Raw genomic sequence first — 15,106 nt, forward strand, 5'->3', positions numbered from 1 at the left:
CTTATTGCCCCACCCCCAAAAAAATCCAAACTAAAAAAAACAATGCATATATAGCATATGTATATATACACATACAAATAATGATATTGAAATATAGTTATCAAAGTTTTTTTTTTTTTTAAACACAAGTTCACAGACCTTCAGTAAAGAACTCTTTGTACAGGGGAAAGAGTTTTGGATTTAGGACCATAGATTCAGAGATGTAAAACACCTCAGAGGCCATCCAGTCCAACACTTTCATTTTGCCAGAGAGGGGAAGGAGTCTGCCTGAGGAAAAGATTTTCTGATTGGTTTTTTTGTTTGTTTGTGTTGTTTTTTGTGGGCAATGAGGGTTAAGTGACTTGCCCAGGTTCACACAGCTAGTAAGTATCAAGTGTCTGAGGCTGGATTTGAACTCAGGTCCTCCTGAATCCAGGGCTGGTGCTTTATCCACTGTGCCACTTAGCTCCCCCCTTAGCTGATGTTAAATAACCAGTTAACAATAGTGCCAAATCTCCTGATTCTTGCATTCTTAACCCTGTGCCTTGGGATTCCTTTAAAACTACAAGAAAGGGATTGAATATCAATCATGTAGTTTGGTAGCTTTTTTTTTAAATCACAAAAAGGACTGAAAATCTTTTTTTTTTTAAACCAGTGTCATTACTTTCCTGCTTCTTTACAACAGCACCATGCCATACAAACTATGAAATCGGGGGATTTCATGATCTGAAATTCCCAGGTCTTGAGGATGATCCTTTCCTTTGCCCTTCTAAATGGGCATACTATTATAGGGCCTTTTGTGAAAGCATTTTATTGAAGATGATTTGGAATCCATTGGTCGGGAAATTAAATTATTTTTCCCCTCATCGGTTATTAGTTTTTATGAAAAATGAATTAAGATGCAGTAGCATCATTATTGAATATTCTAAAATCATACATCTTTCTTTAGACTTCCATTAGCTGAATTGTGCCCAGTGGGATAGGAAATAGATAGGTAGCATAAAAGTCAAAACTGTGCTTGGCTTGTGAATCCTCTTTGCCTTTCATGCCAGTGTTGATGCATGATAATGGGAATATCCTGGATGTTTCAGCAGGTGCAGTGTATTTAGTATTGTATTATCAAACTCAAACTGGGGGTGCTCGGTGCTTTCTTAAACTCAAAAGAAGAGAGATTGAGCAGGTCAAATCCTGCCAAATAAGTTCATTATTCCCTAGGTCACATTTTGTGTTTTGATAACAGCCACACAAATGAAGAATACCAGCTTCTTCACCAATGACTTAACCATGTAGATAGCCAGCTCAGCAGTTGGGGGTGAGAGATGATAAGCAGAAATCTGGCATAGTAAGTAGGCTTATTAGAAAATGTTGGAAAGAAAAGTTGAAGAAGATGGCATCTCATCTCTTTTGTAGGGTTGCTGTGGCCACCCTAAGTAATATTATCTAGCTAAGATGATGTCTCTCTGTGAATCATAGGACTTCGTAGTTATTTGTATGTCTGTGCTAACTCTTTTAGTCCATTAGGAAACCAAGGAATCTATTAGAATTTTAACATCTAAATTGTTTCCTTTATCATCAAATCTCTTGTCCAGTAGACTGTTATTGCAGCTGTTGAAGTAACTATATTGTTAATTCAGGCAGCACTATCTGGCCCAACTGGTCCTAAGACTCGCGTCTTTTAACCTCCAGAGTTGACCTGCCAAAGGCTGGCACGTTCCCTTCATCACTGAATGTTGGGGCTTTTGTTTTATGTCGCCTCTTTTTTTCCTGCAAATACATTTAGGGTGAAGAAGCTGAAGGAGACCTTTGCTTTTCTACAGCAATTAGACAAAAACATGAGCAACCTTCGCAGCTGGTTGGCTCGAATTGAGTCTGAGCTTTCTAAACCTGTTGTTTATGACATCTGTGATGATCAAGAAATCCAGAAGAGACTTGCTGAACAGCAGGTGGGAAAACTGAAAAATAACTTTTTAAAACATTAGTAAATTTGTAATTTTTTACAAATTTGTTTCAAATTATTTCTTTACAACTTGTAGCATAATGGTAGAATTTTCATATATCAAGTGATGATGGTTTCTTTTCAGAGAGAACTAACTAAATCTACACATATGTGTATAAACCACTCCATTTCCCGGGGTATGACTTTTTCTCATCCACAGTCTGTTAAAATGCATTCTGTTAAATATGGAACTTGATTTTTGTAACAGGTGAGAGAATTTGGGGATAAAATCAATTTGGAAGCCTTTCAATCTAAGGAGCCTTTTTTTTTTCTTTTAACAAAAGTTCCTTGGGCCTTTAGACATTCTTAGGTATGTCTATTAGTTGACTGGGACAAAAGTGGCCAGAAACATTTTTGAACCAGTAACCATTAAGGACTATTAGTTGTATGTTTTATACATTTCTTCAAGCCAGTTTTACATTAGCTTGAAAAATCTTTCCTGGTCCATCATGCTTCTGACTGATGCTCTTCACAAATGTACATGCTCGGAGGGAGGCAGCTAGGTGGCGCAGTGAATAAAGCACTGGCCCTGGATTCAGGAGGACCTGAGTTCAAATTTGACCTCAAGATACTCAACACTTACTATCTGTGTGACCCTGGGCAAGTCATTTAACCCTTGTTGCCCTGGAAAAAAACAACAACAACAAATGTACATGCTCCCATTCCCCATTTACACCCAAATAGTTGCTATGGGATTATAGATCTAGAACTAAAAGGGACCTTGGAGATGATCTCATACTTTTAAAGAAGACAAAACTAAGGTCAAGTGAGGTTAAATGATTTACCCAAGGGTAAACAGGTAGCAAGTGACAGAGCTGAGATTTGTATCCAGATCCTCAGACTCCTGAAGCCAGTGTTCTTTCCACTAATTCTATCTTCCCTTTTCTCTGGGGAGGTAAGATTAAAAAAAAAAAATCTTAATGATTTTCTTTCATCCTATTTTCCCAAGCCCTATGGATTTATTTGGCCTGGTACAAAGTATGATTGCTCATGGATGAGCATCAATGTGTTTGCCCAGTGTATTAAATCCTCACCAAATTTCCCTTTCACAAAGTATTAGTGGCTTCCTCTCAGGGGTCAAATGGTCAATACACCAGAAATACTGTGCTCAGATTTCCAAAGCACTTAATGACAGAGGCAAGATTCCAAGTAGATCGAGTCTTTATGTATCAAATTTTGGCAGAAATCAAGGCATCCATGAATAATATTCATTCATTTTATTTGAGTGCTAACAGGTTGCATAATTACTTTTTTTTTTTTAGTTTGTACACACCCTGATATTCATAAAAGGCCTTATGGCACAATGAAAAGTATACTGAGTTTAAAGTCGGGGGAACCTGAGTTCAGATCCAAGCTCTGCAACTTACTACTTATGTGACCAAGGCAAGGTTTTCTGGGCCTTAGTTTTTCAACTAGAAACAAAGAAAGAGGTTGGAGGAGATGACGTTTCGAGTGTCTTCCACTCTAAACCTAATATCCAGTGTGGGTCATTTATTAGCACTTGGGAACTGTTGTGCTTTCTCCATCAACTCTTCTGTAAATAGATTCGAACAAGTGTTTTTCAATTTGATTGTAAAATGATGGTTATAAATAATTTACCAAATGGCCTAATACAAAGTTAAATATACATTATAAAATCCTTTTTTCTTTTTAATGTTCTTCTCAAGTTTGAATGGATCCCTTTCAGGTGATTATTTCTCCTTAATGCAATTGCCTGCTGCATTACAACTAGTTTGATCCCTGAGAGTATATTAATAGATATAACCTTGGTAGTAGCTATTTACCTTAGAGTGAATAACTAATGACTTCTGGCATTTAATTTTTACTATCTCTCTGACTCCTAAAAGGAGGACAGACTAGGTGTAGGTTGAGGACTTGTCATTTTCCCCCAACATTTTACAGGATAAAACCTGATGAAGATGATGTAATCTTTTGGAGACATTATTTGAATCAACTGTTATCCTTTTGACCTTTTTGTTCTCGAAAAGAAATAGTTGCTGTTTTATTCATGTCTGACTTTTTATGACCCTATTTGTGGTTTTCTTGGCAAAGATACTGGAGTGGTTTGCTATTTCCTTCTCCAAATCATTTTACAGATGAGGAAACTAAGGCAAACAGGGTTAAGTGACTTGCTCAGGGTCACACAGCTAGTAAGTGTCTGAGGCTGGATTTGAACTTAGGAAGGTGAGTCTTCTTGACTCCAGACCCAGCATGCTATCCACTGTGCCACCTAGCTGTCAAAAAAGAAATAGTATAAAATCTGAGACTGGTTAACCTGTAGTCCTATTTTGAGACCATGGAATCACAGACTTAGAAATGGAAGGAATTTTACAGATCCTATAGTCCAAAGTCCTCCTTTTGCACCTGAAGAGACTAAAGGAGAGGTTAAGTGATTTGGGTCACAGAAGAAATTGGCATCAGAGATCTGAAGCCTGCTCTTCCTCAGCTCCATCCACTATACTTCACTGAAGTCTCATGCTTCTATTACCAAGAATTACAGAACTGGTTTTCAGTGCTAATATCTGTATAACGAGGTACAGTGTTGTTGAGTTAGAACTTTCAAGGGCTATAATGATTTATCATGTCTTCATGCCTAGACAGTACCCAAAGTCATGGCCTTGTACTTGGTGCTGATAACTAAAATGTAGATCACCAAGGGATTATTTATTAGCATATTCATTTATATTATAGTTATTCTTCTCAAATATTTTCTCCTGAATGCATAATTGAAAATACAATATTGCTGCTTTCAAAAACAAGTAGTGCAAGCCTCTGTTTACCAAAGAGATGTTTTCTGCTCCAGATTTCAGCCCCTAGTACCTATATAGCTCAGAATCTTTCCTGTTGATGGGCTTTCCTCTAAGCCTTTTGCAACAACCACTCTAGAGATGAGAATGACTTTATGATAAGAGGTCTTCTTCGTACTTCAGTAACTAAACCATTTTAGATGGGGGTGGGATCATAATGGATCTACTTTAAATTCATTTTCTTTCATTAACGAATAGTGTTATGGTAAGGTTCTAAGACACTGTTTTAACTGTCAAAGGAAATGGCTTAGCTTAAAAGACCATTAACAGTTTTATTATCTAAGATATGAAATGCTTTGGATGATTCACATTTGTATCCTGTTTCCAGCTCTTTTGCCTAGCTCCTTTTTTTCTTTTATTTCCTTCTCCTTTCATTCTTCCCAGCCAGCTTACTTTCTGTAGTTTCACATGAACCCTTGAACAGACCTCTCACTCTGTCCAGTCTCCTCCCCTTTTCTTCTCACCATGCAATTCCCTAGAATAAGTACACTGTCACATATAACTAGATCAGAAAAGCAGAATTGACAAGATACCATTTCAGAAATAATGTACCAAAGGCTTTTTTAGTAACTTACAGTGAGACTTCTCAATCTCTCTCTGCTCTTGGTTCCAAAGTTGTAGGTCTGAAGCAGATTTCCACATAAAATTAAGGGAGTTAGGGTTGACAGGATGGGATGATACTGACAATATTAAGCTTATTTTGGTAAGCCAACTAAAACTTGCTTAGATTTTTACAATAATGTCATCAGGTTGATTTTTACATGTTTCAAGGTAAATAAGATATTTTCTTTATGATAAAAGCAAAAATACATTTTAAAAAAAATTTCTAAATTCTATTTTGGAAAGATTTAGGGTTTTTTGTTACTCAGATTTTTAAAAAATTCAGTGTTGCTTGTCATATACCATGGATCTCAATTTTCCTTTTTCTGTTGGTTTACTCAATTTGATTTATGGTAACTATGGAAAGACTCTTAAAAGTTCACTCTTAGGCATATGAATCCACAAATTAGTATCCCTCAGATGAGCCTGCCACAGGATTTTTTTACCCTTGCTGTGTGAATTAACCCCATGCCAGACTTTCAAGAAAAACTGCTGATACAACTCATAAATACTAGACTTTAAAAATCGTGTTTTAACATATTTTAACAATGTAAAGTGATGTGCAGTGCCAGCATGATATTGGCAAGTTTTAAAAGGGCTGGTAATTCTATGACCTGGCAAAGATTTTGTAAAATTAGAATATCTTTTTAAAAAAAAATATCTATTCTGGGGGCAGCTAGGTGGCACAGTGGATAATGCATCGTCCCTGAATTCAGGAGGACCTGAGTTCAAATCCAGCCTCAGACACTTGAGACTTACAAGTTGTGTGACCCTGGGCAAGTCACTTAACCCTTATTGCCCTGCCCCCCCCCCAAATTGTACAAAAATATCTATTCTAACCTACAAGTCTAGAATGTTTTCTTTAACAACTGCTGGTCAGATTATTTATGAAAAGGAATGAATTGACTAAATCATCATATTAGTACCTGGATTGTATTTTACACTGGTGTTTTGATTTGCTTTGGGGGTGGGGAGTGAAGGGCCAGGTTGGGTATACATGTCAAGATGTGTGTTTTAAGTTACAAATGACTTTTTCGTAATATTCTTTATTAATTGTATCATTCCACCAAACAGTGCTCAGTTTGATATACAAGGAGCCAACTTATATTAGCAAACAGACTAAAAACAAAGCAACTCTTCCTTACCACCCCTTCATTCAATCAGTTGACATTGTTGAGTTTCATTGAATCTGTCCTCTCATCTCCTACATCTATTCCCCACGTTTGGCTACTATCCTAGTTCAGACCCCACATCACCTCTCAGATGGGTTGTTGAAATAATCTCCTAATTAATAGCCACCCTCCTCTCTTTCCAATTCATTCTTCCCTCAATTGACAAAACAATTTCCCAAAGGGATTGTTTTGATAATGAATAATTGAAAGGGCACTGAATTTAAAGTCAGAGTCCTGGGTTCAAATTCTGACTTTTCCAGTTACTACCTATATGACCTTGAACAAATCATTTAACTTCTATGGAACTTGTGTTTTATCAACTCTAAAAATATAGGAGTAGATCGGATGACTTATTCAGTTCAGTTCCAGGTATGTCTGACTCTTTGTAACAACATTTGGGGTTTTCTTGGCCAAAGACACCAGAGTAGTTTGCCATTTCCTTCTCTAGCTCATTTTATGGATGAGGAAACTGAGGCAAACAGGGTTAAGTGATTTGCTAGTAAGTTCCTGAGGCAAGATTTGAACTCAGGTCTTCCTGACTCCAGGCCTAGCATTCTATCCACTTTGCCACCTAGATGACTCAGATGACTTTTATGGTCCTTTTAAATCTATGAACCCAAGTCACTCAAAGCTAGTTTCCCCTTGCCAGGCTGAGCTTATATTTTTATTATATAGGCAGACATTTAAGGCCCTCTACAATCTGAGTCCAATTTATCTCTCTAGCCTTAATCCCTTGCATGCATTCTACCTTTAAACCAGATTGAACCAATAATAGTTCCCTGAACTCCCCAAGCCTGGCATCTGGCATTTATATAAACCACCCCTCATTCCTAGAATCCACTCCTTCCTCATCTCTGGCTTTCTGATTTAAGGGTCATCTTAGCAACTACCTCGTCCTTGCTGAATCCTTCCCTACCGTATCCTACTCCAAATTCCCTGCTCAGATTTTCCTAGAGCATTTTCCAATTTCTCCTTTGTCTGTTTTATTGAGTACTCTTTTATGTTTATATGTGTTCATGTTCACGTCTTCTCTCCCTTTGCCCTGTGTCCCAGTAGATATAATGTAAGCTCCTGGAGGGAGGAGACTATTTTTGTTTTCAGGGCTGTATCTCTAAGGCCTTGACTTTTTTTTTTTTCCAAACTAGACTAAGCGATCTCATTGGTATAAGGAGTTCCCAGTAGAAGCTTAATCTTAACCAATAATCTTAAAGGAATAAGAGCTCCCTTAACCAATGGGAATCAGTCCATGCTCTGCAACTTTGTGTCTCTAAGGATTGATTACCTACAGCCTGAGAAGTTAAATAAATGACTTGCCTATGGTCATACATCCTGAATGTGTCAGAGGCAAGACTCAAACTCAGATCATTCTGACTTTGCCATCCCTGATTCCACTCTAATCCCTGGGATGACACTGAGCACCTCCTACAAGCTTCAGAGTTGCCTTAAAAACAGAGCCACAAGAGTTTCCATGGTCCAGGAGAGATTGAGATACCCATGTTCTCCCCTCTACCTCTCAGAGCTACTGTCAATAAAATAACAGCTGACTCCCAAAAGAAAATGGACCAGCAGATTATGTACCCATGTAGGGGGAGCAGGGGGTAGGATTGTGTTTTGTTGTAAATCACTAAACGGGTTGGGTTTTTTTTTTCTTTCATATCGACAGGATCTACAACGAGACATTGAACAGCACAGTGCAGGGGTAGAGTCTGTCTTTAATATATGTGATGTCCTGTTACATGACTCTGATGCTTGTGCCAATGAGACAGAGTGTGATTCAATACAGCAGACAACCAGAAGCCTAGACAGACGGTGGCGAAATATTTGTGCCATGTCAATGGAGCGGCGAATGAAGTAAGAACTTTGAAAATGTGCTTCAGTGGTTTTATGTCTAGTGAGCCAGATGTTCTTTCAGAGAACTCCTTGATACCCTGGGGACCTGGAAGAGTCAATGCTTCATACTTTATTCCCAGTATATAAATTACTACTGAGAAAATAAGAAACGAAATATGTACATGAAATATTTATTGAGAAAATGATTCAAGAAGAAAACTCTATATTCTTCTTTTTAAAAAATATCATCCATGAACTTAGAATTCATTCCTTTATACAGTATGATGGAAAGAAGGGGAAGCTAGGAGGTGCAGTGGATAGAGCACCAACCCTGGAGTCAGGAGGACTTGAATTCAAATGTACCCTTAGACATGAGCTGTGTCACCCTGGGCAAGTCACTGAACCCTGATTGCCTGTCAAAAAAGAAAAGAAAGTCAAATTTGCCATTCAGTTCAGGTCTTTTCATCACAAATATCTGAAAGTCTTCTTTTTCATTAAAGTCCCATTTTTCTGCTGAAAGATTATGCTGAGTTTTGCTGGATAGGTGATTCTTGGTTGTAATCCCGTTTCCTTTGCCCTTTGGAATATCATATTCCATGTCCTCCGGTCCTTTAATGTAGAAGCTGCTAGATCTTGTGCTATCCTGACTGGGGCTCCACAATACTTGAATTCTTTCTTTTTGGCAGCAAATACCAGACCCTAGAGAACCATAAAAAATTGGAGCTGGGAGACATACCTGGGGTCATACAGTGGGCGACTGTCTTGTGTTTGAGGCTGGGTTTTGGCTGGGATCCCCCTGGGTCCAGGGGTGATGCTTTGTCCACTGTGTCACTTAGCTAGGTGATGACATCTTTAGGGTTAAATTGAGGGGTGAAGGGAATTCACTGGGGGAGGGGGAAGGGCAGAGGTGAAATCCTACATGAAAGAAACAGGAAAAGGCTTATGGAGTGGGGGAAGAGATGGAGAGTAGCAGGGCAGTAAATGAATTTTACACTCATCAGAAAAGGCTCAAAGACCTTAATCTCATCAGAGCTGCCTCAAGGAGGGACTAGCACACACACCCAACTGGGTGGAGTAATCTATTTGATCTGGTCAGTAAATGAGCCTAACACTCTTCAGAATTGGCTCAAAAGACCTCAATCTCATTAGAATTGGAGGGAATAATATACACACTCAATTGGGTGGAGTAATCTCTCTAACCCTGCAAGAAAATAGGAGGGGAAGGGGATAAAGAGAGAGGGGCAAAAGAAGGAAGGGCAGAGTGGGGGAGGAGACAGACAGAAGCAAATCCCTTTTGAAGAGTGATAGGATGAAAGAAGATGGATAATAGAATAAATATCATGGGGAAGGGAATAGGATGGAAGGGAAACAGTTAACAATAGTAATCATGAAAAAGAGAAAAGGGGGAGAATTTGTACAAAAAATATTTATAGCAACTCTTGGTGGAGGCCAAGAATTGAGAATCTAGGGAATGTCCATCAATTGAGGAATGATGGAAAAGGCTGTGCCCACCTTTCAATCAGGAGGAGGGAAGTGTGTTTCATTATCAATTCTCCAAGACTGAGATTAAAGACTTATCTTAGAGAATCACTTTCTTTCCACCAGAATTGAAGAAACATGGAGACTCTGGCAAAAGTTTCTGGATGATTATTCCCGCTTTGAAGATTGGCTGAAGTCAGCAGAGAAGACAGCAGCCTATCCGAACTCATCAGAGGTGTTATATACAAATGCTAAGGAAGAGCTAAAGAAGTTTGAGGTAGAAATCTCTTATTTTTAAAAAAAATTAAAAGTTAAATTTTATTTTCAGATTCACATTTGCTCTTCCTCCTCCCATTCCCAATTGAGAAAGCAAGAAAAACAAAACCCCTGTTACAAAATGTGTAACTAGTCAAAACAAATTCCCACACTAGCCATGTCCAAAAGTGTGTGTGTGTGTGTGTGTGTGTGTGTGTGTGTGCGTGCGCGCGCATGCACGTGTGCTGCACACAGTTTTGTTATTGTATAAATTGTTCTCCTGATTCTATTCACTTCACTCTGTATCAGATAATACAAATCTTCTTGTGTTTCTCTGAAACTATCCCTTTCGTCACTTTTATACCATAATGGTATTCTATTGCATTTATATACCATAACTTTCTCATCCATTCCCCAGTTGATAGGCACCTCCCCTCACCCCCTCAGAAACTTTTCTGACCCAGTACTTAGTTGTGATGGAGTGATCAAACCTGAAAAGGGTTCTCATTTCAGCTAACAGGACTTTTTCTAAGTTTCCCATAATTTCTCATATATATGATCTGTGATTCTTGATGTTAAATGGGTAGTGACTTGGAAACTAGCTTCTAACACATGGCATGGGAAAGGGCACTCCCAGGATGAGCAAATCTGTGGTATTAATAAATCCACAAAGTATCAGGAGCTTGGAAAGAATACGTTTATTGAGGAGGACTGCAGTAAACATTTGCTACTAAAATACTTCCCTCTGCCTTGGATAGATAGTGCTGGTTTGTTGTTCCAGATGTCTAGCTGGTTTTATATAAAACTGTCTTTCAGGAGCATTAATAACATGCCTCTTGTTTAGATTTTTCTAACTGTGGAAAAAATTATCCCTAGTGTCCATTTTTCATGCTAGATGGGAAAAATACTTTGAGGCAACTTTGACCAATATCCTGTGTGCCATGCAGGCTTTTCAGTGGCAGATTCACGAGAGACTCACTCAGCTAGAGCTAATCAATAAACAGTACAGGAGACTTGCTCGAGAGAACCGCACAGACACCGCCAGCAAACTGAAGCAGATGGTACATGAAGGCAATCAGCGTTGGGACAATCTCCAAAGACGAGTCACAGCCATTCTACGGAGACTCAAGGTAACCTTAACGTCACTTTCACCAGATGTAGGCTTGTGTCTTTAAATGCTGCAAACTGCGGGAGAAAAGATAGATTTATAGTGTGTTGGAAAACTGGCAAAAGTCAAGAATTCCAAGCAAGGGTTCAAGTTCTTTTAAAAATGACCTACACATGTTGAAAGTCAAATTTTTAAAAGAATATTAACAATTTTTGTTTACATGTAATTAAGGAGAAAATAAAATTTAAATATAAAAAATAAAATTCAGATCTTGAAAAATATATATTTAGGTTTTTTTTAAATGACCTCCACATTCCTCATCTTTTATTCTTTTACCTAAGCTACAATCATCATCTTTTCCTCCCCTATGTGTAGCATTTACAGCCCCACCAATTAATAATAATAGCTAGCATTGATGGAATGCTTTAAGGTTTGCAAGGCACTTTACATGCATTATCTCATTTGATCCTTACAACAGCCCAGTAAGTTATTGAGGTCAGTCGTTTCAGTTGTGTCCAACTCTTTATGACTCCATTTGGGGTTTTCTTGGCAAAGATACTGGAGTGGTTTGCTGTTTCCTTCTCTAACTCATTTTACATATGAGGAAACTGAGGCAAACAGGGCTAAGTAACTTGTCCAGGGTCACACAGCTAGTAAGTGTCTGAGGCCACATTTGTACTCAGGTCTTCCTAACCCCAGGCCTGGAGCTCTATCCTTTGTGCCACCTAGCTGCCCCTACCCATCTCACCCACTTTACCACCTAGCTAATCCTAGGTGACTCTGTGTTGGGCATAGACATACTGACTGTGGAGAATTTAGGCCCCTCTGTTGTCAGAAACCCTTATTTATATTGCCTTGTTTAAGGTATTTCTAGAAAGCAGTTCTGTACATGTCTATTTATGGTTACGCTGCTTTCATTTTTGCCTTCGGGGATGTGTTTTCCAAAACTCAGTGAGACAACAGCCATCTGTAGATTATGAAAGGTTATGAATGCTTCTCTTTTAGTATAACAAAGCACATCATCTTATTTCAAAGTTCTGAATTTGCCTCTTTTGTGTTTTTAAGACTATTCACTTTCAACCTTTTTCATTCAGAAAATTTAGTATGTGGGAGTTTGTATGTGGCTTTGCAGCACTAAAACAGTAAGCTGGATGCCATCTTATTCTCTGCTTCTGTTCCTAAGGCATAGTTTTGCTCAAACTTTTCTGGGAAGATGAGAATCTGTCCTTTTTTACCCTTCTCCAAAAGAAGGGATTTCACAGTTCTCCTTTGTAGACCATTCCACTTTCAACATAATGCCTTCAGTCCAAACTTATTACGTTGTTACCAAAGAAAACCCTTACTATAAAATTACCGAATTGCAATTAATTGCAAATCGATTAGCTTGTCTGTTCTTGTTAGTTGAGCGGACATTTTAAATATTTAGATAATTTTTAATATTTACATTCTTCCCCTTTCTCTCTGAGAAGGTATATTCAAAATTAAAATAGTGAAAACATCTGATGTAACAAAAATTGTTAATATTCTTTAAACATTTTGACTTTTAAAATGTGTAGCTCATTTTATTTTTTTGATTTGTTTTTTCGTTGAGGCAATTGGGGTTAAGTGACTTGCCCAGGGTCACACAACTAATAAGTGCCAAATGTCTGAGGCTAGATTTGAACTCAGGTCCTCCTGACTTCAAGGCTGGTGCTCTATCCACTGCGCCACCTAGCTGCCCCACATATAGCTCATTTTAAAAGAACTGGAATCCTTACTTGGAATTCTTGACTTTGGCCAGTTTTCTTTAATGAACCAAAGTCATCCAAATCCTGAATCATAGAGCAATCATTTAGTACTAATACCAGGGCTGGAGGGGACCTTAGAGGCCTTGCACAAATCGCTCTTCATCAGTAAAAATCAGGGGATCAATTTAGATGGTGTCTAGAGCCTTTTCCAGTTCCTAAATCTGGTGTTATCTTCTTCAGCCCTATCTTTTTACAATGAGAAACCTGAGTCCCAGAGAAAAAGAGAGTATAAAACCATCCATTCAGTGCTACAAGGAAACTGGGGCGGGGGAGGTCTTTTAAACCTAACCCCCTCATTTTACAGTTGGGGAGACTCACCCCAGGATGAAAGCCCTGCTCCTTGACTCCTGGGAGAATGATCTTTCTTATGAAGTCTCTCTACAGTTATCCTCCAGAGACAGAATTAGAATATGGATCAAAGAGCCTGTGAATCCTTGCTGAGCAGTTAAAACATTCCTTTTTGTTCTTACATTGTAGCATTTTACCAACCAAAGGGAAGAATTTGAAGGGACCCGGGAGAGCATTCTGGTGTGGCTCACTGAGATGGACCTGCAGCTAACAAACGTCGAGCATTTCTCTGAGAGCGATGTGGATGACAAAATGCGCCAGCTGCATGTAAGCATGGTTTGTAAGCATGTCCCCGAAGCAGATGGGGCCTCCTGGACCAATCAGCATGTCAGGAAGTGATCTTACATCAAATTGGAAGAATTTAGGCTCATCTCAAAGCTGCTGCGTTGGCGTCATCAGAAAGCTGTTTTCTGCAGTCTGGAAATGGATTGCCCAAGGTCACACAGCTAGTAAGAGTCTAGGACCAGATTTGAACTCAAGTCTTCTGACTCCCAGCCATTAGCTCTATCCACTGAGCCATCCAGCTGACTCTTTATTGGTTATTAGAAAAGGCCAAGAAGTGAAATTTCCCACACACTAAGTAATAACCCTTACACATGTGAACCATTGAAATAGCATGGTCAAAATTTAAGGTCCTCTAACAAAATAATAGGGGAGAATAGCTTCTCCCATTATGTGATTAAGATATATAATTCTCTAGGCGGCTAGGTGGCACAGTGGATAGAGCACTGGCCCTGGATTCAGAAGTACCTGAGTTCAAATCTAGCCTCAGACACTTGACACTTACTAGCTGTGTGACCTTGGGCAAGTCACTTAACCCTCATTGCCCAACCCAAAAATAAATAAATAAAAGATATATCAGTCTCTCCACATAGTGTCTAGTCAAGTTTTCAAAAAGTTTTTAAATGAAAAAATTCCTAGGTGAGGGGAAAAAATGAATTGGGGTTTTTTTAAGTAAAGATGTGTTTTACTTTAAAAAAAATTTCTTTTTTATAAACATCTCTCCCTCACATCCCTCTCCCCCAATTAAAAAAGAAAAAATAACCCTTCACAACAAACATACATGGTCCAGCTAAACAAATTCCCATAGCAGGCTCTGTTCAAAAATATACGTCTCATTCTGCTTTTTACATCCACTACTCGTTGGAAAGAAGGTTGACCATGGCCTTCATCTTCAGTCCTCTGGAGACATGGGTTGTCATTGATGAAGGGGCATATTTTAGCAAGCAAATGGCAAGCTTTTTGACTGTGGGCCTTTTTGATAAATTTAATAGACCAATAACAAGTGGGTTAAAGAAAAGGTATTGATTCTTTCTGCAGAGAGTAAAGTCCAGCCTAGGTCTCCATTGGAAAATATTTTCAGCAGTCCTTTCTCCTATTCTAAACAGGGGTTCCAACAGGAAATTACATTAAATACCAACAAGATTGACCAGTTAATTGTATTTGGAGAGCAGCTGATTCAAAAGAGTGAGCCTATGGATGCTGTATTGATTGAAGATGAATTAGAAGAACTCCATCGGTACTGCCAGGAAGTGTTTGGCCGAGTGGCCCGATTTCACCGGCGGCTGACCTCTCACAATCCAGTAAGAGAAACACATTTATTGTAGACCTTCCAGAATGTTACGCAGATTAGTTCAGAATTGCTTGTTTTTGTTTTTGTGAATTGGAAATCAATCTCTAAGTATCAGCCTGTTTTGGAGTCCATGAATATGAATTATTTTGTTTTTAACAAGCTGGGCTGAGAG

At 38.6% G+C, this 15,106-nt stretch overlaps 1 protein-coding gene across 2 annotated transcripts in view; it reads left to right on the plus strand.

The window, feature by feature from the left end:
* The window catches only part of SYNE2 (spectrin repeat containing nuclear envelope protein 2), a 430,300-nt gene that overhangs the window by 396,435 nt on the left and 18,759 nt on the right, over positions 1–15,106 (plus strand). For both annotated transcript variants that reach the window (XM_043984057.1, XM_043984058.1), the window contains 6 exons: positions 1,760–1,922; positions 8,218–8,405; positions 9,990–10,140; positions 11,066–11,248; positions 13,491–13,628; positions 14,750–14,944. In XM_043984057.1, coding sequence (XP_043839992.1) covers positions 1,760–1,922; positions 8,218–8,405; positions 9,990–10,140; positions 11,066–11,248; positions 13,491–13,628; positions 14,750–14,944 — 1,018 coding nt within the window. The remainder of the gene's footprint in view (positions 1–1,759; positions 1,923–8,217; positions 8,406–9,989; positions 10,141–11,065; positions 11,249–13,490; positions 13,629–14,749; positions 14,945–15,106) is intronic.

The sequence above is a fragment of the Dromiciops gliroides genome, chromosome 2 (assembly GCF_019393635.1).
Source record: "Dromiciops gliroides isolate mDroGli1 chromosome 2, mDroGli1.pri, whole genome shotgun sequence".
Classification (NCBI taxonomy): Eukaryota; Metazoa; Chordata; class Mammalia; order Microbiotheria; family Microbiotheriidae; genus Dromiciops; species Dromiciops gliroides.